The sequence below is a fragment of the Malania oleifera genome, chromosome 1 (genome assembly GCF_029873635.1).
Source record: "Malania oleifera isolate guangnan ecotype guangnan chromosome 1, ASM2987363v1, whole genome shotgun sequence".
Taxonomy (NCBI): Eukaryota; Viridiplantae; Streptophyta; class Magnoliopsida; order Santalales; family Ximeniaceae; genus Malania; species Malania oleifera.
In genome coordinates, this window is record NC_080417.1 from 3,739,308 (window position 1) to 3,767,004 (window position 27,697).

Here is a 27,697-nt window from a genome sequence, read left to right on the forward strand (position 1 = left end):
ATAACTCAAAATGTTGGACAACTAAGAAAAAACATATACAAAGAATGAAAGTTGTTGAGATATATATGTCAAAAGGTGGATGAGTGGTTTAACATTAAAAGATAAAGAAATGAATATATACGCAAAAATTTAGGCATAGCACTAGTTAAGATAATGGAGGGGCGACTTTGATGGTTTGGGTATCTATATATATATGTGTGTGTGTGTGTGTGTGTGTGTGTGTGTGTGTGTGTGTGTGTGAGTGTGCGCGTGTGTGTGTGAGCGCACATGCATGTTTGCATTTTATACATATAAAGTCTGTGTGCATTTTATACTTTATGTGTGTGTGTGTGTGTGTGTGTGTGAGTGTGCGCGTGTGTGTGTGAGCGCACATGCATGTTTGCATTTTATACATATAAAGTCTGTGTGCATTTTATACATATAAAGTGTACATTCGTATCTTTTTTGTTGAACACAACTTTTATTTTGTTATAGTTTTAGGTGTTAAATCAATAATTTCACAAGGATAGAGTATCTCCAAAATATTTTGAAAAAATTATATGTACACGCAAGTGTGTGTGTGTGTGTGTGTGTGTGTGTGTGTGTGTGTGTGCACGCGCGCGTGTATATATATATAGTTAAGATTGTTTATTAATAAAAAGTTTGAAATAATTGAGTCATCAAATTATAATAAAATGTGAAAACGGTATAAAACATTAATTAGGTGTTATACTTATTTTACTAAATCCATTCTTAGCTTAGGGCTTGTTTGGTATTATTATTGTTTTCTATTTCTCTACAATAAAAAAAAAATTAACAGATTATACAAACTCAATTGTTTCTGTTGTTAGCTTTCTATTTCTATTGTCAGTTTGCAATTGTTTACCAAAAAACTAAAAACTAAGTTTTATAATTTTCAATTGTTTTGACAACCTATTGTCATAAATTTTAATATTTAAAAATGATTTTTTTAGATTAAATTATTCATTTTATACACTTTCAAATTAAAATCAAAATTAAATTATCATGTGAATTTACATATAATTAAAATAAAATATTCATAAATTTAAAAATAATAATAATAAAATCAATTACAAAATACTTTTATCGTTTTTCAATTGTCCTGTTTGATAAAATTTTTATTGTAAAGTAAAATTTGAAAGTAAAACAATTAAGTAAAATAATTACAATAAATTTTATTTTTATTATAGTAATTTTTTAATGTGTATTATTTGTCATTTTATTATTTTATTCATATTTTTATAATATTTTGATTTAAAGATGAAAATGAGCATTTTTTTAATTAAGTTTTAAATTTTCATTTGCTTATAAATATTAACTAGACGGGTTGTTGATTTCTAGTTTTTAATTTATATTTCTGATTTCGGTTTTCGTTTTTTGTTTCCATTTCTCTAATTTTTTACAATGATACCAAAGTGCATCTTAAATATCAAGGTCTTATCCAATAGAGGATTAACCACTAGTCTTATCTCAATTCATGAAAATCCTAGCTAGATTAGCCACTAGTCTTATCTCAATTAATGAAAGACGATTACTCCTACTTAAGACTTGAACCCTATTGTAACTAAGAAAGCTCAACTCATTTACCAACTAGTAATACTTGGATAAATTCTTTTGTGTTTATTTATTAACATGCTAAAATTGTTGTCAATATGATATTGTTGCAACCGAAAATTAAACAATTTTCACGAATTGATTCTTAATCACAACCACATGAAAAAGAGACAAATAAAAGTGGCTTGGAGAACACGAGATGTACTCTAGGGGACCTCTCTGATACCTAAGTAAGGGATGGGTTTAAGAGGTTTTTATGCAACAGTAAAGTGTGTTAGGATGAGATACCTTAATCTCTTCTCCAAATCCCTATTTATAGTGACGGAAGTTGACCCAAGGGTGTAATGTCATTTATTGGTGAGTTATGGTGCGGGCGTGAATCGCTCTGCTTATTATAAGGTGGGCGTTAATTGCTCCGGTCGGGGCGGTTGACTTGGGCGGTAACTGCCCTCATACTGCACTCTGGTCTCTTCTAGGTAGGTGATATATTTGGAGTATATCAGTTGCCCCCCCCCTTAGATTCGAATTTTTGAAGCTGGCTTCCAAAGTTCAAAAGTTATTGTTGTTTGTTTTTTTTTTTTTTTTTTTGTCGAGCAGCTCTTCTTGAGACATTTTGGATTGCTTATGACTTAATGAGTCGTGCTCTTCTTTTTTGTCGTTTCTGATCTAATGAGTTGTGCTCATATTTTGGGCCGTTTCTGGACCTCACGACCGTTGCTCGTCAGTTGGGCCGATTGTTCTTTACCTAATGAATTGTGCTCATTTTTTGTGCAGTCTTCTGACCTCACGAGCATTGCTCGTCAGTTGGACCGATTTTTCCTTGCCTAATGAACTGTGCTCATTTTTTGAGCAGTCTTCTAGCCTCACGAGCGTTGCTCATCAGTTGGGCAAAGAACAATCAATCCAACTAACGAGCAACGCTCGTGAGGCCTAGAAATAGCCCAAAATATGAGCACAGCTCATTAAGCCAGAAATGACAAAAAAGAAGAGCACGACTCATTAAGTCACAAGCAGCCCAAAATGTCTCAAAAATAGCTACTCGACAAAAAAAAAAAAAACAACAACAACAACAACTTTCGAACTTTGGTAGCCAACTTCAAAAATTCGAACCTAAGGGGGCGCAATTGATATACCACAAATATATCACCTACCTAGAAAAGACCAAAGTGCAGCATTATGAAGGCAGTTACCGCCCAAGTCAACCACCCCAACCGGAACAATTAACGCCCACCTTATAATAAGCAAAGCGATTCACAACAATGAGGTAAGAACCAGAGCGATTCACGCCCGCACCATAACTCACCAATAAATGACATTACACCCTTGGGTTAACCTCCGTCATTATAAATAGGGATTTGGAGATGAGGCTAAGGTATCTCATCCTAACACACTTTACTATTGCATAAAAACCTCTCAAGCCCATCCCGTACTTAAGCATCGGAGAGGTCCCTCGGAGTACACCCCAAATTCTCTAGCCACTTTTATTTATCTCTTTTCAGGTGGTCGTGATCAATGATCGATTCGTGAAGATTATTCAATTTTCGGTTGCAAAAGATATATATTTCTCGTATTTGTTTTAAAAATTTCTTGATCTCTTCTATGTTCATTTTGAGAGAGAAAATTAGTGATAGCAGTATATGACCATTAATAATTTAGAATCATGTTGGAAGTCCAAATTGCTAGCTCTACAATTACTTGATTGTAATTTTTGAACTAAATAATTAATAATATTATTTACACATACTTCTCTCTGATATCATTCAAAAAATTTTGTTATTTTTCATTAAAATAGCCATATGCAAATTATTTCTAATTTCCAACCAAAATAGTTACTATTACTTATTGCCTAATGACCTACAATTTTCAATAAGTTAGGTTACATTTGGCTTACAAAATACTTATTCTCGGGGATAAATTAATTTAGCGGGTTAATTATAATTAATTATATAAGAAATTATGTTATTACTATAAAGCAAATTAAGTACAATGCAAAATATTTTATGAATCCATTGTAAGAAATAGATAAAGAATAACTATTCTCAAATTTCATCGTAGAGATGTTTATTCCTTCCTTTCTTATTACATGTTAAATGAAATAATAAGGAATATGCAAGGAATAACTATTCCTAAATTTCATAATGAAAATATCTATTCCTTTCTTATTACAGGTTAAATGAAAAAACTAGTAATATATAAAAAGAATAACTATTTCCTTCATTCCCAAAATTTAAATGATATTATATCTTATACCAATGAATAACTATTTCGCCACACAAAATGAGTTATGAGATGTACAAATTTTTAATTATACTATAAAAATATATTTGAATTAATAAATTTTACTAAATTTAGATAATATTATGTTGCACATACCAGATGAATAAAATTGCTCTAAAAATAATGGTTAGTAAAATAACTTCTTTTGTGCAATAGATACTCTTAATTTTATTTTATTTTTTTGTTTATTCAAATTCCATTATTCAATGCTACTCATCAACATTCCTCCGCGTTTGGTTTATTTTAATTTTTTTTATTTTACCTTTAAAAAAAACAAAAAAGTTTATTTTCTCTCATATGATACTTTCAAATTTTTTTGTTATTTTTTGATTGAGCGACTTTCTTCTTCTTTTATTATTAATGTCTTCTTCTTTTATTATTAATGTCATGCGCATACGCTCTACTTTACTTTTAAATATTTTTATTTTTACGATCAAAGATGAAAATTTTTTTCCAAAGAATTATAATTTATTTAAAATTGTTTCTCACCAAGCGCACGACTGGAAACTTATCATGAAAGAAAAGTTAAACAAGTGGTAATAAGAATTTATGATTAAATAAATTAACTTAATAAAGTGATTCATACATTGAATTTTTTTATAAAAAAAAAAATAGAAAGTTTTTTTGGTATTTTGCTTAGTTTGGCATCCACTCCTAATACATTAGGGGTTTTTTCTATTATTATGTAATATATAGTTTCAATGCTATTTTAAAAATATTTAGTTTCTCATTAATAATGATGTTTATCATAAAATTCTAAAGAGTTAATGCTAAAGATGTAACAAAAAAGAATTTAATTAGATTATAAAAACTTCAAGGATCAAATTGATTGACTTTATACGTTTGAAATCATAGATTTCGAATCTTAGTTTTGAATTTAAGTAAATTTAAACAAATTTTAATATAATTTTATATTATGTCTTGCCCAAAAAAAAAAATCCAAGATTTCTCAAAACATAAAATTTGAGTTAGTACTCTTATTTGTGGCAAATAAGTAATTTTTTAACTTCAAATCATTACTAATGAACAATTTTTGAGTTAATTACTTTAGTATAATTCTTAGTGACAAATGAGAAATGTTTTCCACACGCAATTAACCAAGAAAATAAATAATAAAAAAAACTTCACTATATTTTTGCTTTTTTAGAAACCCTTACTTTAAGACTAACCATAGGCACACACACTAGGAGGAATGCTTTTATGCGACACTAATGGTTTAATAACCATCTTTGTAGCTCAAGAATGTTTCGATTTATACTCCTACCTATTATCTAGATATACCATAAATGTCTTTCTAGATGAAAAGTAGAATGAAGAAGTCTTAATGACTCAACCACTAGGCTTTGTTGGCCCTGCTACCCTAGAATGGCCCTTAGGTTCTCATACACTTGAATGCACATGAATATAAGACTTTAACCCAAAATCCATGAGGGTTCAGTCGACCGACCTTGGCAAGTATATTTGCCTCAGTCGACCGAACCGTGGAAAAGTCAGCACGTTGACTTGACCTTCGGGCGATCGAACTAAAAAGAACACATTTTCCTCGATCGACCGAAATCCTATTCAAACTTCCGTCTCAAAGTTAATAATGGTCATCTTTACACAATTTATAAATAGACTTCTCATAAACACAAATTAGTGAAGAAGGCGTTCTTAATTGTCGTATACATACATCGGTGGAGAAGATAGACTTGTAAGGAATGGTGTAGGATTAACTTTTGGTCCCACTAAAGTGTTGTGCGACATGAGTAATTGAGGAAAAAAATTTAAGTCTTTTGATAGGATTAACATGATCATATCATCAAATCTTCTCATCCAATGAAAATATACTCTGTCACATGATAGGACTCACATATAAACTAAAAGGATCATAATGACCATTGTTTGGTCTTATATTTTCTCGTAATTGAGATCCATATCAAATAATAATTCTTACTTGTATGAGTCAAAATGCTAACATGATATCCTATTATTGATAAAGTTCTAAATCTAAATGGAGGAATTTTTATATTGAAATTATGAAACTTAACTTGCAATCACAATCATCTTCATTATTGATTTAGAGAAGAAAGGGATGATTTTTTATTTTATATTTTTTTCTTCTCATTCTCTTTAGAATGCCCCCCCCCCCCTTTTTAATCTTATATATATGTTCTTGCTAATTATTGATTTTTATATTCGTGGCTAGATGCAATTCTATTTAAATGAAAACCTCCAAAATAAAAATAGCTAATTTATTTCTAAGAATTTTTTCACTCACAATGTTTTCTAACATCTCCAAATGTAATATTCAAAATTTTTCATCATTTTACTTATTTGTGACAAAATTAGGACACACCATAATTTTACATTCCTAAAAATAAAAACTTCCCCCCTAAAATACATGGACGCCTTTTACCTCGTGCTTCTCTAAGAATCCCATCCATGAGACCGCTTTTTTCCTAAACTAAATTATTTCCTCTACCTTGGCTAATTGGACTTTAATATTTTCATATATAATATTATTACGTACTATTATATTTATAATAATAATTCAATTTATTAATAACCAACAAAATTAAAAGTAATATTATTATTCTTATGCATTACAATAACACAATTATACTGCTAGGTAATATAATAGATCCAAATGGATGCAAATAAATAAATATACATATACATATATATATATATATATATATATATATGGAAATATATTAATTAATAACACATACGAATTTTTTGCCGTCTCCAACATTGGTACGTAAATAAATAAATAAATATAAAACATATATATATACATAACTTGTATGTTAATCAATTAGATATATATTATTAATCAATTTTTGTTTATATAAGTACATATAAACATAAGCAAGAAATTTGTAAAAATGCATGATAAATTAGGCATAACATACATAGAAAATAAGATGGGGAATGGGCGGCTGAGATGGTTGCAAGTGCACAGGCCAAATAATGCATCAATGATGAGAAATGAACTAGTTAATGTTAGTGGCCAGAAAAGAGGGAGTGCAATAGACCTAGATAACTTCAAATGAGATAGTAAGAATATAACAGTCCTCCATTAGTCAAATGTCATGCACAGGAAAAAAAAAATAATGTAATCAACCCAACCTAATCCTACTTAAGGTTTGATTGTATTTTGTTATTGTTGCATTTCATTTTTCAGAGGTAAAAAATTTTGCAAAATCCAAAAATATTCTTTCCTGATTATTTTGACACTTTGATAGCTGGAAATGAAAACAATGCTAATCCAAGGTTGTTTCCGAGAAGAAACTAAATGATAGATGAAATGGAGGGACCAGAATGTCCTCCATTTCTATTTAAAATAGCTTTTTATGCTCCTGTGTTATATGAGTTAACTAACAAACCGAAATACTAATTCGAAATTACATATGGTAAGCATAATAGCTACGTCTCCTTGAAACCATCATTCTTAATTCATGCATGAAAGGAAAGCTGCTAGGAAATAAATTGTCAACAATGTAAATTACAAGTTAAGAAAGAAGTTATGTGCATCAAATACTATGCGAGATTTTACAAGGACAAGATCCAAGAAATCTACATCATGTTTGATTTGCAAATACAGTGACAGCAAGAAAAGAATGAAATGAAAATTTAAATAGAAAATATGACAAGATAAAATTATGAATACGATTCCATTTCACTTGATTGCATTCCATTCATTTGTATCAAACATGTAGCTAGCGTCTTGCGCTAACCTCTTTCAGGATTCTTCTTGCTCTAGCCTACACTCGTGGAATTAGAGTCCAAATTTTCTTCACCTTGTGAAAATGTTGTAATTGTTTTACTTAGGTTCTCTTTAAGTTTACTGCACAGGGATATTATGAAGATTTCACATTTACTAGACATGAGTTAATTTTTTTAGTAGTAATTTGGGTTTATTCGAGTTGTTTGCGCCTTAATGAGTCAGTTACTATTTGGTAAGGTTCCTATATTATAAACCTAATCGGATATAACTGATAAGTAAGAGACTTCAGGCAAAAGTGTTTTATCCTATATTTGGAGGCATCGGATTGGAAATTCATGATCCCAAATGTAACATTAGTAAGATTAGATTCACAGCCTCACTATTCTGTCCTATTTCTTTCCTATTCTCCTCGTTTTCCATGGAAGTTTACCGGTCATCTTCATGAGATTCTAACTGAAATTTTGATGTTGAAAGCTTTAAGACAATTGATAAAATTGTACAAAAAAAATTGATTAGCCTATTCTCTACTCTTACAGCATGGAATCAGTAATCGATGGATACAACAAATCAAAAGGGGAACATCAACTGCTGAATCCAGCCTCAGAAGTCAAGGTATACTGTCTTGACCTTGCTTTGCATGTTTTCAAGCACAAGACTGGTGTTCTGCAGCACACCTTCGGATAAGTTCCATTAGGTTACACATGCAAAGTAATTAAGGACAATATTAAACAGGTTTGAGTATACAAATACGAACATTGCATTACTTAAAAGGAGAATATTAAATCAGGTTGAGTTTACACATAAGATGCACATATGAACTAACACCGGATCAGAGAAACGAGCAGAGAATACCATATCAATCAGTCACACAATCGATGATTTTTCCAGTCAGCCACACAATCAATCAAACGGTCTAGCAACACAATCAACCAAAACAGTCTTAAGGTTGTTGCACTGCCAACCTCATTCAACTTCAAAAAACTAGTTGATTCCAGCATATAAACATCAATAGAAAAGGAAAAGAACACAGAGAATGAGGCACATCTTGAAAGAAAAAGGTCTCCAATGAATCATTACGACTCAATAAGAACCTACCGAATCAACAGTTGCACAAGAAAGTCCGCTGCACTCCCACAGGCAAATAGACCAGAATTTCAAAATATATATTTGCTGAAATTACATATACAGCATCCTAGCACAATATGAAATAAGAAAGTCTCACAAATCAAAAAATTACCTCTGCTCTAATTATAAATAAACCCTGTCAAAGAAATAGTAATAAGAATCTCAATAAAACCCTCCTTGCTCCCCAGGAAAAAAAAATGTTATACTGATGAAAGGTTTTACCACATCACCCTTGGCTGACCACAAAAATGCTTCAAAAAAGGCATGGATATTCATCAGCTAGGAGCTTTGTCCCCAAGACAAGAAAGGTCTCTTCAGCCAAGCCTTATCCTCCCTAATGTAGGTAAATTCCTCATTATCAAGAAGAAGTCTCCTACCAGCATTATCCCCTTCCATCAAATATATATATATATATAAACACTTCTAGTGTATGTTTTGTTTGGTGGGTTAAGCACTTGATACTCCTTGGCAGTTAGCAAACACTAAATTGTGCTTTTTTCTGAGTGTTTGGTAATTATCTAACTTTTGCCATTGGCAACTTCCAAAAGCAAATAAAATCCCAAATTTTAAGCTATTGGCAAAAGCTCCATTGTAGCTTTTTTCAACCATAACCTCATAACCTCCAACGACAACTGTCGCCATAAATGCAATCTCAACAGCAACCACCAATTGCAACAGTAATCATCAATCCCACATCTTGTTTCAACTTTTAATTTTACTAAAAATATAATCAGTATGATCTTGGCCCCACCATCTTATCCAGTCCAACTAATTTTGATACCTTTATATTCTAAAAAGCTTTCCTGTGTTGTTTTGACATTGCATCAAAAATGAATCAACTAACTAGCTGTTATGAGTCAATCGCATTAACAATTGACAAATCACCCATATTTTGATGCTTTTTTTATGCACTATTTTCTTACTTTAGATGTAACAGATCACCAGAAACCTCAAAATCATCAAATTCAAATGCGAGCACACCAAACTAACGTGTAGTAGGTCCATGAGAAAAAGAAAAATAAATAAATGAAAAAAGTCCTGGGCCATAATATAACATTAGATTGGACACTAAGTCTTGTTGAGTACATTTGTCATGTTCATAGAGTTTGACTATATTTCATTCTCTGCAACAGATTGGGTGTACCACTGTTTGATTAATAATGATATCCCCCTCCCCCACTCCGCCCCCCAACCCATGGATTTAGGCTTCAAAGCAAACTGCGTAAGTTGGTGCCATTTGGCTGTTTAGCTTTGTTTCACTTACATGCTGTGTTTGTTCTATGGTTTGTTCTTAACCAGTTTGCACGATGGCACTCAACTAAAACAAACAAAAGACAAAACAAAATTTGAGCTCTGTGCAAGGGGATTTAAAGCTTCAGCCAAAAATAAACACAGACAAAAGACACCAAATTTTTAACATGGTTCGGCCAATATTGCCTACGTCCACAGTCGCAAAGCAACAATCCACTAATCAATTTGAGAACAATAATTACAAGAACTAATTTCTATCACAAAAAGGAAGAAACATATGATATGAATTTCCCTCTGATTTTTTCCTTCCTCACTGGTTGATCCTAGTTTGATCCAACCAATTGCATTTCAAACAAATGCAACCTCATATTTATAGGACAATAGGAGTTTCCAATTTCCTTCTCCATCAACAAAATACAGCTACCTATTTCAAATCAACAATGGCTGCAGCAGTCACTCAGTCAAGTCTGGTGGGCTTCTAAATTGACGGTGGGATATGGAATACCTAACAATTCTCCCCCTCCATACCCACCGGAGGAGAATGCAATAGGTCATTCAAACGAGTGGACTTCTAGCAGGAACCCATTCCGGCTAGTTCCCTGCAAAGTTCAAACTTATTGTGAGTTATTACTTTTTTCATCATGTCTGAACCATTGTCATTAGTATGAATCTTCTCAAGCTCTAACAACTTTGAGTCCAAAACATTTTGTATCCAATGATACCGAACATCAATGTGCTTTGAACATCCGTGAAACGTAGAATTCTTGCTGAGGTGTATAGCACTCTAACTATCGCAAAACAAAACATACCTCTTCTGCTTTAAACCAAATTCGCTTATGAAATTCTTCATCCACAACATCTCTTTGCATGCCTTCGTCATAGCAATAAAATCGGCCTCAGACGTAGACAAGGCAACACACTTCTACAACCTAGATTGCCAAGGCACAGCTTCCCCTGCAAAGGTAATCATGTAACCCAAAGTAGACTTCCTTGTGTCAATATCACCGGCCATATCTGAAACAATGTAGCCCTCAAGCACGGGTTTGCCAGTGCCAAAAATCAAACTCAATTTGGAAGTACCACGTAAATATCTTACTATCCACTGTACTCCATTCCAATTCTCCTTTCCCGGATTGGACATAAAACGGCTCACTGTACCAACTGCGTAAGCATTGTTAGGCCTGGTGCACACCATGGCATACATAAGACTACCAACTGCTGATGTGTAAGGCACATTTTGTATATACTCCTTGTCAGCATCACTCAAGGGAGATTGTTTCTTACTAAGTAAAGTGAGTAGCAAGAGGTGTACTAACCATTTTAGCTTTATCCATGCGAAATCGCTGAAGTACCTTCTCAATGTACCTCTCTTGAGATAACCATAACAGCTTACTCTTCCTATAGCAAACAATAGAAATTCCGAGAATTTGTCTCGCAAGTCCCAAGTCTTTCATAGCAAATGCTTTGTTTAGCTCCATTTTTAACTGACTGATCCTGGAAGATTTCTGTCCAACAATAAGCACATCGTCGACATGGAGTAGCAAGATGACAAAGTCATCTTCTGAGAACCTCTGCATAAAAACACAGTGATCTGAAGTAGCCTTCATATAACCTTGTTGAGCAATAAACTGCTCAAACTTTTTGTATCACTGCCTAGGAGCCTATTTCAAGCCATATAAACTCTAATTCAATTTGCAGACATAGTCCTCCTTGCCTTTGGCAATAAAACCCTCTAGTTGCTCCATATATATCTCTTCCATCAAATCACCATGAAAGAAAGCAGTCTTCACATCCATCTGCTCAACCTCCAGATCAAGGTTGGCTGCCAAACCCAAAACAACCCGGATTGAAGACATTTTTACCACAGGAGAGAAAATCTCCTCAAAATCTACACCTTTCTTTTAACCAAAGCCTTTGACAACAAGTCTAGCTTTGTATTGTGGATGTGAAGTGTCCCTTTCGTGTTTCACCCTGTAAACCCTCCGATTCTTCAAAGCTTTTCTACCCTTAGGCAATTGATTTCATTTCATCCTCCATAGCTTTAACCCACTCTAAAATTGTTCACTCTCAACTGCCTCTATGTAGCATGCAAGTTCTCTCCCGTTAGTGAGGAGCACGTACTCTTCCGGTGAATACCATGTTGAGGGTTGATGATTTCTCAAACCTCACCCCAATGGAACAGTTGGCTCTTTAGTAGGAACCTCCTGCTGAACATCATCAGCCTCTTGCGAGATATCCATGCCCTCGGCAGTTTCATGATCACCCTCAACTTGATCATCTTGAACATCAACTAGCGCATCATTATGGTCATAGATGCTTTCTACACCTGTTGATTGTGGAACAGGAACTAGATTCAAATCAGCCAAAATATCATAACTTCGAGTTTCTGATTTATCAGCTTTTTCAATGTCTTCAATGGTTTGGTCTTCCATAAAGACAACGTCACAACTTCTAACAAGCTTTTTAGAAATAGGATCATACAATCTATAGCCAAACTCATCCTGCCCGTAGTCGATGAAAATGCATTGTTTGGTCTTGACGTCTAGCTTGGACCTTTCATCTTTGGGCACATATACAAAAGCCTTGCACCCAAACACTCGCAAATGATCATAGGAAACATCCTTTCCATACCACACTTTGACAGGAACATCTGTATTCAAGGCAATAGTTGGAGATAAGTTAATAACATAGGCAGTTGTGTATAGTGCCTCGCCCCAGAAAGAATTTGGTAGCTTAGCTTTAGAAAGCAAGCATCTCTCTCCATCAATGTCCTGTTCATCTTCTCTGCTAAACCATTTAGCTAAGGAGTCTTTGGTGGTGTCCTTTGATGTCTAATTCCTTGTTGCTTACAATAAGCATCGAATGGTCCATAGTACTCGCCACCATTATCGGTGCGAACACATTTCAGTTTCTTCCTTGTTTGACATTCAACAGAGGCTTGAAACTCTTTGAACTTGTCAAGAACCTGATCCTTGGATCTCAATGCATAGACCCACAATTTCCTGGAATAATCGTCTATGAAAGTAACAAAATACGATGCACCACCAATTGTTCGTACCTTCATAGGACCACATACATCCGAATGCACCAATTCAAGTTTGTCTGGTTTCCTGAAAGGAGAAGGACTCTTGAAGGAAACTCATCTCTGCTTCCCAACAAGCCAATGAGCACATTTGCTCAACTTTGTAGCTTTGAGTTCTGGAAACAAATTCTTTTTTACTAGACAACCTAGTCCCTTCTCACTCATGTGGCTGAGCCGCTTGTGCCACAAATCTAAAGAACCAGCAACATCAATTGCATTCACAGAAGTAGTGGAGATTGAAGCTTGCATTACATACAAGCTAGATGACTTCCTCCCTCGAGCAACTACAAGTGCTCCTTTTGAGAGCTTCCACTAGCCATTACAAAAAGTACTACAGTACCCATTATCGTCAAGCCTCCCAATCGATATTAAGTGCAATCGAATGTCCAGTACATGCCGAACATCTTTGAGAATCAAGCTCGTCCCATTGTCAGTGTTCAAACAAATAGATCCAATACCGAAAACCTTTGACAGTTCGTCGTTGCCCATCTTTAACACCCCAAAATCAGCGAGAGTGTAAGATGTGAAAATTTTCCTCCTTGATGTGACATGGAAGGAAGCACCGCTATCAATGACCCATCCAATTTCGTTGGATGCTAAATTGACATCAGTCTCATCACAGACCACAACAAGGTCTGAAGTGGTGGTGGCCACATGATCATCTCTACCGTTGTCTCTTCTTTCCTGCTTGGTGTTCTTCGTCTTGTTCTCAGCCTTCCATTTATAACAATTCTTTCTTATGTGGCCCTTCTTACCACAATAATGGCACTCAAGTTTCTTGTACCTGGACTTGGATTTACTCCCGCCTCTTTTGTTTTTTTCTTGGCCTTTGCTTTTACTTCTTCCCCTATTTTCTGATATTAGAACCTCAGATTGTGATGTGGTGGCAACTTGAGCTTGTAGCCTCATTTCTTCATTTAAAATTGCGCTTCTTGCAGACTCCCACGTCATAGCACCACCGAGAGCAGAATTGACCAAAGAAACACGGAAATTTTCCCATGAGTCGGGCAAAGTATTCAAAAGCCACAAGCCCAAAATATCGTCATCAAATTTGATGCCAACATCTGATAATTGTTGAAAGCATCCGGTCAATTCATTCAAGTGATCAAAAATAGAACTACCTTCCTTGTACCTGAGATGCATCGCTTGATCGAGTAGGAACAATTTCTTGTTCCTAGTCCTTGATGCATACAAGGCTTCTAGCTTGATCCATAAGGTTCTAGCATGATTTTCGTTTTGAATATGATTCAAAACATTATCTTCAACCCATTGCCGAATGAAACCACATACCTATTCATGTTTGAATGCCCACTCATCATCGGACTTATCTTCCGGTTTTTGAGTGGCAAAAACAGGTAAATGTAATCTCTTTAGAAAAAGAAGATCTTTCATCTTTCCCTTCCACTTGTGGTAGTTGGTGCCATTCAAGCAAATCATCTTGCTCATATTAGCCTCCATGATCTTGTCAAAGATCTAGCCTTTATAGAAATTTCGAAACAAAATCTCACAAATCTGAGAACACCAGTGCATCCAAAACATTTGATTTTGTTGGAAACAAGTCCAACCTTGCAAAAATTAGGTCAAAATTGGCTTGGTTCGGCTCAAAAACAAATTTGGATTGGTCTGGTTCAACTTAATGGAATATTCCCCTAGCTAACGGAATTTTCTAAGACCGTTTGCTGACGTGGGTGAGGTGGGACCTGTTGAAGTCGTGGCAAGTGGGGTCCACGCTAACGTGGCAAGTGGGACCCACTAATGACACACGCGTTGGCAATGTGGCAAGTGGGGGCACGCTGATGTGGCACTTTTCTTCTTCACACCAATTTGAATTTGCAGGTTCTGCAAATTTAAGGAGAAATAGAGCACTTAATTGAGTTATTGCGTTGGTTCATGTGACTTCGTTCGGAGTCGGTTTTTCACACTATTTTCACCGCTGCGATCGTCTTGACACGAGCTACATGATGGTATGACCAATTTGACATTTTGAGCAACTTGGAAAAACTTACCAAGAGCTACAGATCCTTCTTTCGCCGGAAAAACTTGCTGGAAACCCCTCAATAATGCTTTGATACCAATTTGTAAGGGGATTTAAAGCTCTAGCCAAAAATAAACACACACAAAAGACACCAATTTTTTAACGTGGTTTGGCCAATATTGCCTACGACCATGGTTGCGTGACAATCCACTAATCAATTTGAGAACAACAATTACAAGAAGTAATTTCTCTCACAAAAAGGAAGAAACAGATGAAATTAATTTCTCTCTAATTTTTTCTCTCCTCACTGGTTGATCCTGGTTTGATCCAACCAATTGCATTTCAAACAAATGCAACCTCATATTTATAAGACAATTGGAGCAGCCAATTTCCTTCTCCGTCAACAAAATACAGGCACCTATTTCAGATCAACAATGGCTGCAACAGCCACTCAGTCAAGTCTGGTGGGCTTCTAAATTTGCGACTTCAACTCCGATGGGCTTCGAGATTGACGGTGGGATATGGAATACCTAACACTCTGAACTATAACTCAGGGGTCACAAGGCTGCAGAATTCCAAGGGCTCAAGGAACTTTACCACTGCCTTTATCTGCCTAAAGTATAACAAAGTCATGCCTGTGCAGTGACAAGGCTACACCAAGTCCTGCCCAGCCATACTCATCCTCAACAATGGAAACACTCCAATATCCAATTCAGTGGTCAAGTCTCACGCCCTTGTCCCAACTAAGATTGTCATTTAAGGAACCATGGATCTAACATTCAGGTGTTAACTCACAAGCCACCAACACTGAGGGTAATTCCCATCTCCACAGCACAATCCTAATGTCAATCTATCACTTGCCACCCACTAGCTAGAGCTAAGGGAAGTGACACCACACATTGCTTGACTAAGACATACGAAGGATCAACGCCCTCATTAGTCCAAACGAGTATGAAATGACACTGTCCAAGAGTTTAGTCGAGGGCATAGATCAATGCAAACCACATCCTCCGAACTGAGAGCAACTTCTTACTCCAATAAGTCATCTATCAGCCTCCCAATCACACATTAAAGCCCAAGACACCCCTCAAAGATGTCAAGAGTCCGCCCTGAGCTCTCCTCAAGGTGCACATTTAGTACCCCAAGAGGACAACAAGGGAGGTAGGTCGCTACCTAGTGTCCCCCAAAGGTAATCTCTTTGAAATATTCTCATTCACATATAAGTAACCAACCATGGGTCTAATGATCATACATCATAGCATGAAAATACCAGTGTGGCAACCGCCCAAATCCACCAAACTGCCACAGTAACATTCAAAATACATCCTATGACATCTCCATAATCAAATCCATGTAAACCAAAGTTGCGTCCAAGGCAAAACAACAAGCCAAAGACATGTGTCGAGGTCACAAGAATTATAGCAACATGACATCTTCACCCCCACCCCCCCAAAAAAATCTTATCAACATCCTTGTTGATTAACACGCACTTTTGTCTTCCAGTATAACTCCCAAAAACCCAACATAAAAGGCTTTGGAACAATGAAGCTCCAATGATCCATATTTTCACGGCACCCAAACTCGTCTCTAATCCTGCCATAGACTTGAACAACTGAGCCAAATCCTGTCCAAAGACTCCTATGGAACACATTCCCAAACCCAAAATCTTCCTCCAATCTGAGACCCAAATTGCAATTTAGCTCCCTCTGAGAACCACTCTCTAATCTTTGATTCCCCAATGAAGTTACATATCCAAGAACTTTGCTCAAACCCATTGGCCATCCACAATCCTCATTATCCCAAGTTCTCGAAGACACAATCCAATAAGTCTACCTAACTAGTCCTTGATACGAATTTGTATCTAATCCTCGTCCCTCAAGCCCACGCTCTCACCAGAGTGAAGTAGATTCGTCATTTGAATTAGTAGGGTAGAATCCTTCCCAAAGCTGATCTTTTTGTTGGAACCAACTAAGAATCTTATCAGTTCAGCTCAAAAAGCTTCATATTCAAATCCCTTTCTGCTTATGATTCCCTCATAATTCATTTCTTACACTTTGATCTAATACCATCCTCTGAAAATTGATAGAAATTCCTTTTAGGTGCAAGGAGATCCATTCCAAAATCTTCATCTTTCCAAGACAACACCAACGGCTTCTCTATTTTCCTCTCTCTACCTTCTTATTGCCTATGGAGAAGGTTCCAACACCAAATACACCACCAAAGTTCAATTCGAACCTTACACTTAAGGTTGGTCCACATCCGAATGGCTCCCCAAGCCTAACAATTGAATGAAGTGATTACACCAAGTAACATCCAAGCTCAATTCCACCGTACGACACCAAAGGTGAGCCCACATCCTTAAGTCTCTCAAAACATTACCAATCTCAAAATTTGGGGTTCGCATCCCAAGTTCCTCAAAGCATACCCAATATCCTTGCAAATCCCATGATTCTAAAGTTGATCATTTTTTAGCCATCAAGGATCAATTGCTTAAATCACACCTGAAGTGTTAATACTCAATATCGTTTCAGCTTTCCGTGTCCTTAGACGTCCAAGTCTCACGACTCTCACCCAAAGAAAATGCTCAAGATTCAAATTTCAACTGCTTGCTTGTGAACCAAACGTAACCACTGTTTGTTATGGCTAACTTTCTAATACCACTACCATCTAGCTTTTTCATGCTCAAACTCAAACTCAATCTTTCGTCAATATGAATTGCCCTCTCACCAAATTGCGCAAAAAGTAACGTGTACAACAACAACAACAACAAACAAACAAAAAAGGCCTTTAGCCACGCTCATGTGGCCACTAGCAACATAGATCAAGTGCCCTCTAGCAAACCACATCCCAATGCCCTCTAGCATGGGTAAAGATAAGGTTGAAAGGCCAACAGTGCAAAAGCACTCAACTATCAATTCTGCCAATGTGGTCTTCAACTGCATTCCCACTAGAATTCAAATCATAAGAACATCTTAAAGTTCCATCGAAGACCTGTGAGCAACATTCGCAATTCCCTTCGAGTCTATATACCCCACAAGGTTCTCGTCACCACTATGACCAACATAGATTCATGTTTAAGTGTCTCAAGGATTATTCGTTAAGCGCTTTCACACTTATTCTTTCCCATAGATCCAAAAATTTTAAGCGCAATACCTACAGCAGGTGCTATTTTTACCCAAGGTTTGTTAACCCTTGGAAAAACTCGTACAATTGTTTTCTTCCATTAGATCCAAGAGTATCATCTTTGCTTATGGAACGATGACACCACAAAGTCTCAATAGATTGTCATCTGAGCTTAAGCACCAACCATAATAGGAAAACTCCCATAGTGTGGCCTCAATACATGCCTCAAGGCACAAGGTATTATCTTAATTCCCAAAAATCAACCCTCATCCCCTCATCAAGGGCACAAGGTACAATCAAGCATCCTAAATTTCATAAGACAATTTACCCTTGTGTCAAAGCATCTATCACTTATGGCCCACTAGCCAGAGTTTAAGGAAGTGACACCATACACTATTTGAGTTAGACATATGAAGGATCAATACCTTCAATAGTCCAAACGAGTATGAGACAATGATGCCCAAGAGTAGACTCAAGAACCAATATTAGTGTAAGTAGCAACCTCTAGATTAAGAGTAACATGCAACTTCAATCTCTAGTAAGTCATCCACAGGGCTCCCAACCCAATAATAAAGTCCAAGATATCCCTCAGGATATTAAGAGCCTGCCCTTGAGCTCTCCTCAGGGTGCTCACTTAATACCCAAGAGGATAACAGAGGAGATAGGTCGCTCACCTAGCGTACCCTCAAAGTAACCTCTCTGAAGCATTCTTGTTCACATAGAAGTAACCAACCATGGGTCTAATGATCATACATCTAGCCCAAGATGCCACCATGACAACTATACGAATCCACCACAATGTCGCATGACATTCAAAATACGCCCAATGACATCTTCATAATTGAATCCATGTTAACCAAAACTCCCTCCAAGGTTGAACACAAGCCAGAGACGTGTCACAGTTACAAGAATTGTACCTCTATGAAACCAAGCAACACCATAATAGGAACTTACAAACATTAAAAAAACACACAAGAAAAAATAAAAAAATATATACACACACTAAATAGTGGTTGTAAGTTGTAACCAACATAGTATTAAATATAGCCAAGCAGATACTTTAGTCACTTTGCTTGCTTTTGTGTTATTTCAATTTATTGAATTTGCATCAACTTGTGATTAAATTTATTCAAAAATTCAAAAAGAAAATATTATTATTGTCCTATCACATTCATCAAAATCATTATTACTATTTAGTGACAATGATGAAAGTAACTTATATTTGCATATTGCACTTTTGCATGCACTTCATCTATGCGATTGGACTTGCTAGTATTGGCAAAGAGAGGCAGCAATCTTAAGGCAACAACTACTGAACTTGCAAGAAAACCATCGGTACAATCTTTCTATTTATGCACAATATACCTTCACTCTTATAAGAAAAGGTGATTAAAATGAATATATATATAATAACCATGCTCTATCATTTTTCAAAATGTACATGCAGGAATATCCTTGTTCCTCATATGCAACTGTGCAAGTCAATGGACAGGGAAATAAATAATAAGGCATCACTTAATAGAAAAAATGAACAAGAGTATGATTAATAATCCATACTGCATGAACACTTTTGCATTAAATAAAATAAGAAAATGCATGAGCAGATAGAAGTAAAGCCATGGGCAAAATGGCATCAACCTAGACAATCATTGGCACCACCTGACAATCCATTTGACATGGCTATAATTGTTTCAATTTACTACATGATCATTACACATATCCTTCGTAGTTGTTCATGGGAATATTAGAATAAGATATGCTTACTGAATAATTTTTGGTTGTGTGTTGCATTATGTGACAAGAATATGTTGAATACACAAAGATTATACCATAAGATGGGACAATTATAAAACTACTGAAGGCCAAACATACTAAGCCACTTCTTATGCTTCATTTCATTTTCTTATGCCTTCTCTAGCGCAGCAGACACCTCACGCTGACCAATCTTCCAATTTCTTTTTATTTTTACCCTGTAAAGTATCAACTAGTATTGCATCTCTTGCTTGATCACCCTTCACAATTTTTGACTGTTTTTTCTTTATTATTACTACATTATTTTCTTGATTAGATCATGCTCAAACAGCTTGGAAATGTTTATGTACAATATTCAGAAAAGAGGTTAATCAGCAATGAAATATTGACCACATCATTATATGTTCTCAATCTCATACGCTCATATTGAAATTTGAATAAATAAATTACCTACATTTATTTATTTTTTTTTCTTTTTGTAATTATCTTTCATTATTTCTTAAAAAAAAAAAAAAAAAACTAATGAAAAATTGCAAGCTTGATGCCTGGCCCAAAAGTTAGTAAACACATTGCTATAGCTTGATGCACAATACTCAAATACCAAAGCACCTTTTTAATCACTTTCACCACATGGCTGCCGTGCATGCGATGTTTCTAGCATCATTTAGCGCTTGTTTAGTTGGGAAAATATTTTTAATTTTTCATGTTTAGTTTAATGATTTCCAACTTCTCCATATAAACTTTGAAAACTGGAAAAAGTAGCACTATTTAATTCCTGAGAAACTGAAATGAAAAATGAAAGCTGTTTTTTAACTACTAAACAGGCCCTTAAAATCTCCCAATAGGACATTACTTATTTTGTTCTTAAAATGAGTATCACGGTTAGAAAATAATTAAGACATAGCAAAACAGCGAACTGTCACATACCAGAAGTGATACTACCAGCAGAAGGACAAGTCACTGCTCAGTATGCTCAAACACAAATGAATTAAAAACAACACAAAGGAAAGAACCTTCTGTAATAAAAAATGTTAAATAGCATGCACAGCTATGGTTAATTGGACATCAGCTTCGAAGCCAATGTGACCATGTAACCCCCCATGCATGCGGCATGCATTGTAGTTGTGATTTGCTTGATGCCCAATAAATTAGTAGTTGTAGTTCTTTCTACTTACCAGAATATGCTTTATAACTTGCCCCTATACTTGCTATGTGTAAGGAACTCATCAATATTAACTGAACTAATTAGTAATTACCATTTTATACAGCAAACCTCTGAAAACAACTTTTTAAAAAATATATATTGTCCAGCTTGCAAGCTAGCTAAGCCTTTGCAGCAATCAGCTATTCATGAAAAGGTGCTTCATGAATGCACATTGGAGAATTTACTCAATTTGTAACTCGAGGAGGAAGTAAAATGTTACGAACGTAACAATGTATCACTGTTTACACAAGTCAGGACTGCAAAAAGTATGTCAATAATTTCATGTAAGGAGGTACAAGAGGTCAACTTTACAAATTTTCAGCTTGGCAGCAATAAGGAATGAGATTGACTTCTCCCAGTTAGACAGCAGGCTTCAAAATTACAGTCACCTTAAAATGAAGAACCATTCCTTGTCAATTCTAGAGAAGGTCAAAATGCTTATTAGTATTTTCGAAACTGACTCCAGCCTAAATTTTTCCACCGTCAACCCTGTTTCACAGGACAGGTCAAGCCATCCATTTGTATAAGTCTATAAGATAGACTGTTTGCAAGTGGAATACAATAGGAATATTGAAACTATTAGGCACATCCTAGAAAACTGAAATTCCAAATAAGACTTATGTTGTAGAGACTCCAAACCTACTTTCCCATCTAAGATAAAGAGTAAGCTGAATGACGTGAGAATACGGAAACCATACTGCAATGGCTATGATGGCTTGAACCTAGTGAATTAAGCAGCTTAAAAAGTTCATAACCAATCTGTTGTCCTATCACGGCCAATTAAAAACCTTTAACTACTAAATAAACATCTCACACATGATTTAAACTTCATACAGTGACAGCATCAGTGCCAATTGTAGGATGACCTAAACTCGTAAGGGAAAAGGAATAGTTTATAATTTATTAATGCATTTAGTAAACCCCATTAAATATAAAGCTCTAAGGAATTGATCCCACCACAGATAGCTCCAATAAAAGGAGAACCACAGGTATGTATACCATTACAAAAAAAAAAATTCGTTGCCTTTAGTATCAAAATGGAACTCAAACCCTGATAATCTCTGCAAAATCTACCCCAAATGTGTGTGTGTGCTTGTGTGTGTGTGCATAACCAGAAGTAGCAGATAGCACAGCAGACTGATAAGGAGTGTGGTGGAACCATGAATTTTTTCAAGCATACACAACCCTACCTACATTGAACTTTGAAGAACAGGCTTATAACCCTGTATAATATGATTTTGAATACTTTATTCAGCCCGCAAAAACTCTTTAGTAGGGGGATTGAATATATATGAATGAACAGTAGCAAATAGCACAGCTGAGTGGTAACAGTGTAGTTACACTGTGGAACACAGCTACAATGACCATGAACTTTTTTCAGAACACATACAACCCTGCCAATGTCGAAAACAAGCCTATAATCCTCTTTGCTATGATTTTTAATGTTTTCTTCAACCTACAAAGTTCTTTTGCAAGGGGGATGAACTTAATTGCAAGCTGCTGCTAAGAAAAATTATATTGCTTTCACTACTTTAATGACCAAAAACTTGAGAAATATAATTAAAATGGACGAGTAATTTATTTAAAGACACAGAAAGTAATTAAAAAAGGGCATCAATAATCATAATATACATCGTAACTCATAACTTCTTACCTAACAAAGTAATTTGTACCACATGTCTGACAAGAGGCTCTATGTAGTCTCTCCATGCCTATCGCTCTGAGTTTGGGATTGAGCATTATTTCCCCACCCATACAGAATGTCCACTAGTGGAGAAAAACTGGGTCTAGGAGATAAAACAGGTGCAAATACTTGTCCTTGATGATATGTGAATATATTGGAATTAGGGCTAACCCTAGGTAATGATTAGGCCCACTAAGATAATGATGCAGTAGATCAGGATTATAATAACCCATTGAAGGATATTAATGGTCATTATCATAAGAGTGATAAGACTGGGATGAATCTTGACGTCCAAAATCACCAAAATTCAGTTTACTTGGGACAGGATCCAACATTTGGTTTCTATTTGGGCTCATAATGCTGGTTGTTTTAAGGGTTGCTGCTTCCAAGATGTTGTCAAAGACTGGAATGCTTTATGAAGATGATGTTGTTTTATTCTTCTTTGCTCTGTTTGAAATCTGCTGGGTCTCCTCTTGTGTATCTTACTCTTATGCTATTCAATAAAGTTTCTTTTTCTCAAAAAAAATCTCCAAAATTCCAGGCCGTACTATATCAATCATTGAATGGATCATGCTTTTGTTGGCAATTGTTTCTTGCAAATTTCCTCCCACCACCACCAGCACCACTCATACTCCTAGTTCCATGGTTAATCTACCGCCAAATAAAAGTTACTGTCAGATGCATCATGAAATCCAATATTGTCAGCAACCCAGCAAAATGCCTCTTGATGGCCCTATGCCATACCCTTCTTCTTTCCCCAATACCCCATAACCATAAGGTTCCCTCTCTCCACCAAAGGGTAAGACCTTCACTAGTGCTACCACTACCACTCAAAAAAAAAAAGAAGATGAACAAACAAACAAACAATTTAAAACTCTTAAGACTAGGAATTTTTCAAATGGGGATGTGAGAAGTGGATCATACTTTTTTTTTTTATCAAGGGAATTTATTGAAAAGGCATCAAGGGAATGCCGACCCAAGTTACAAAAAATCAACCACCCTGAAGAGTGTCGCAGAGATCAAAGATACATTAAAATCATATACAACATTTCCACTATGCCAGCTAGTAACTGCCTATAACCACTGCTCTTTGCTTGTCTGAAGCGCTGGGGTTAAATTACTAAACACTCTATTGTTTCTCTCTTTCCAAACACACCAGAAAATTGCAAAGGGATGAGAGACAAAGCCTTTTTCTTCTCTTTTGTTGCCTGAATCCCTCTCCTGGCCCAGAGTCCCCCCCCCCCCCCCAACAGAATCGGTGGTGACCCACCATTGCCTGATCAAATTCAGAGCCAAATTCTACAGATTCCTGGTCCAGGGGCAATGGAGGAGGATATACTCACTGATTCAGCATTGGCTATGCAAAGGTGGCATCCATTGACGATGGATAGCCCCCTTCTCTGCAAGTTATCCAAAGTCAGGATCTTACCATGAGTTGCCTCCAAACAAGGAAGACAACTTTTGTGGGGCCAGCTGTCTTCCAAATGAAAAACTAGTACTGTTAGACTCTGAAGGACGGAGTTTCCAGTAAAAGGATCTAACGGTGAAGACCCCCTTCCTATCTATGGTCCAAACTGGCTGATTTCTACTATTTTGATGCTGGAAGTTGTTAAGATAGCTGTAGAATTGTAGAAGTCTGTGAGCTAGTAGAGTGGACCACACTTTAATTTGATTTTGAATGTCAAGATTGTGTTTTCATGCACTAAATTAGTACATCTAAGCTGAAATCTGTTGGAAAAAGGGTAGAAATCTGAGAAATGCCCAAAAAATTGAAAAATAATAATAATAAAGAAAGGCAGTCAGCCGCCATCAGCCACCACAGTGATCCATGCAGCGACTTAACAGCCACTAAAGTCACAATTTTCATGCTCAGCACTAAAGTGGCCTGTAGCAGTATCAGACTCTCATTTTTCCTGTACATAGCAACTATTGTGTATACATTGTATACAAATGTTTATAGGAGGTGCACTAGAGACTTGAGGTCCAAACCCAACTTTATTAGGGTTGAGGCATTAATTGGCACAGGAGAGGCATTCATCCACATAAGTGAGGCCTACCGCACACCCCACCCTCACCCCCCCGAAACGCAGTATCGTCCTTTGTTGCATTTAGATCAAAGAGTAAAGTCTTTCCAAATTCCATGTAAAAAGAAAGAGGAGAAAAGGTGGTAACTTAAGGTGCTTGTCCAAGACACTATGAGGCAAACCATAATTTGCAACAATGAACACAATACAAATAATAACACGTTTCTCATGAATAGAGAAGCCCCATTGTGTCATCTTATAGCACGAAGAAAAGCCTCAAAGACTAAAACGGATATTCTCCTGAGAAGCCAATGTAAGCCAAAACATAAGAAGTCTTTTAAATACATTAAACTTGGATTTTCCCTCACCACTGTCTTTTGGTCTTTAAACGGATAAAAATGTTAAGCAAAGAGTCAGCAAAGTAGAAATAAGTACATTGATAGTGATTGGTGGTAACTACAAGAGAAAATAGAATGATTGAATGAGAAATGAATCAAAAAATTGCATACGTAAGAGGTTTAGTTTTGCACCAATTGAAGATAGATGAGAAAAAACTAGTTAACATGGTTCAGAACATGGCTCCCTCTCTTTCTCTCGTACATCTGCAATGAAATGATGTAAGAGACGAGAGAATAAGAATGAATTGCAGATATGAGAGGTCAAGGGTAGCACCAATTGAGGAAAAGGTGAAAGAAAATACTAGCTAATATAGTTTGCATGTGCAATGGAGGCTTGATGCAACAATAAGAAAAATAATGTTATGATCATGGTAGATAATAATGCTATTAGGACAAGAGGGTAAAAAATTAATATAGAAAGAATTATTATAACAATGGTTGAAAATAAGACTCAATTGTTGATTTGTTATCACTTATCATTACATGATTTTTTATGTTCCTTTTCACTGTCATGTTCCATCATGTTCTTAAATTTCAGCTTTTAAAAAAGAAATATATGACTATATTTTCCAACAAAGCATCTAATTTTTTTAATAAAACATAAAAAATGAAAAAATAAAAAATTTATGCTTGAGGAACAGGACAGAGTCCCAATTCACCCGTCCTCATCCAGAGATACACACACATCCCATGGCATAAACATGTAAAAGTGGATTATGTCTTCCTAAAGTGATGAGAATTTACTTTCTCGTTTCCTTAAGATGTTCTCTCAACAAAACTAGAGGTTTCATCAACAATAAGTGCTTAATCTAATTAAAAATCGAGATAACACTAATTAAACAAAGGAGGATAGTTGAGGTAATGCAGTATATGGCTAATCAAATTGGCTTTAAAGGAGGAAAAAACTCAGGCTAATGGCTAAAGTTACCAAAAGAAAAAAAACATGCACTCAGAATTCTTCAAGAATGAATTTAGGCAAGTAACAACAAAAACAACAAGAAGCCTTATGTCTCACTAGGTAGGGTCGGCCACATGAATCCTTTTCTGCCAATTAACACAATCAAGGGAATTTTTCTCAGCTGTCTCATTCTAAGTTATTTTAGGTCTAACTTTATCCCTTCTACTACCATTTATAATAACAAATGTTTTAAAAGGTGAAGGCGTAAGGCAAGGCGTTTTACCCTTCGCGAGGCCAGGCGTAAGCCTCAAGGCATTGAGGTGTAAGTATTTCGGGACTATATTATTTAAAATAATTAATAAATAAAAAAATTTATGTATAGTATAAAAATGAGAAAAATGTTAGAATAATGGAGAAACAAATAAAAACATGATTCTTAAGAGAGCAGAGGCTTCGTCGAGCTTCGTCAGAGAGAGCAAAGGCTTCGTCGAGCTTCGTCAGAGATAGCAAAGGCTTTGTTGAGGCTTCGAGAGAGAGCAAAGGCTTCGTCGAGGCTTCAAAAGAGAGAGCAGAGGGTTCGTCGAGCTTTGTCGAAGAGAGCAGAGGCTTCGTTGAGGCTTCGAGAGAGGGAGAAGGCTTCGTTGATGCTTTAAGAGAGAGCAGAGGCTTCGTCGAGCTTCGTCGGAGATAGCAGAGGCTTCAAGAAAGAGAGCATAGGCTGCGTTCTGGGTTCTAGCCAAGGATACTAAAAGGCATACACCTAGATGTTGAGGCGTAAAAAGGCGAGGTATTTGCCTAATGCGTACGCCTTCTCGCCCAAGGCGAATGCTTTTGTGGACTTGCGCCTTGGTGCGTTTTTGCCCTAATACGCCTCTAAAAACATCGATAATAACTAACTCGCTCCTCAGTGGTGCACTACTTGGCATGCCTTTCAAATGCCAAACCATCTAAACTACCCCTTTTGTATCTTATCTTTTACTGGTGCTATACCTAACTTTTTTGTGAATATGTTTGTCCCTTAATTTATCCTTTAATGTAATACCACTTATCCACCTTAGTATTTGAATTTCAAAAATTTCTACCTTCTACATATGTTGCTTCTTCGTTTCTCAACATTCTAATCCATATAGCATAGTTGGCCTTATAGCCATCCTACAAAACTTTCCTTTCAATTTTAAAGGTATTCTACGATCACATAGCTTGCCCAAAGCACTCCTCCATTTTACCAACCTACTTTAACTCTAAGTATTACATCCTCTTCAATCTCTCCTTCACTTGCATAATAGATCCAAGGTATTGAAATCTACTAGTGCTATTAATTTCTTGATTATCAACTTTAATCTTATCTCCAATACTCTCCCTTCCATGGTTGTAGTTACATTTCATACATTTTGTCTTATTTCTAGTTATCCTAAAGCCTCTAGACTCTAAAGTCCATAGTTCTAACTTAGATTCTACTCCACTCCTACTTTCATCAATCAGAACAATACCATCTACAAACAACATACACCATGGGATCTCATTTTGGGTATTCCTAGTGAGTTTATCAATTACTAAATCGAAAAGATAAGGACTCAAAGTAAAACCTAGATGTACACCTATTGTCATTGGAAATTCTTTAGACTCTTCTCCTGCAGT

The 27,697-nt window shown here is 35.8% G+C and overlaps 1 protein-coding gene and 1 long non-coding RNA gene across 3 annotated transcripts in view; one reads left to right on the forward strand and one right to left on the reverse strand.

Annotated features, from left to right (window-relative positions):
- LOC131158155 (agamous-like MADS-box protein AGL21) overlaps positions 1-27,697 on the forward strand; it is a 63,588-nt gene that overhangs the window by 12,444 nt on the left and 23,447 nt on the right. For both annotated transcript variants that reach the window (XM_058112821.1, XM_058112811.1), the window contains exons 3-4: positions 8,080-8,155; positions 19,373-19,434. In XM_058112821.1, coding sequence (XP_057968804.1) covers positions 8,080-8,155; positions 19,373-19,434 — 138 coding nt within the window. The remainder of the gene's footprint in view (positions 1-8,079; positions 8,156-19,372; positions 19,435-27,697) is intronic.
- Positions 7,877-27,697, reverse strand: part of LOC131144744 (uncharacterized) — a 45,109-nt gene continuing 25,288 nt past the window's right edge. The window contains exon 2 of the long non-coding RNA XR_009133892.1: positions 7,877-8,217. This is a non-coding gene — a long non-coding RNA (uncharacterized LOC131144744). The remainder of the gene's footprint in view (positions 8,218-27,697) is intronic.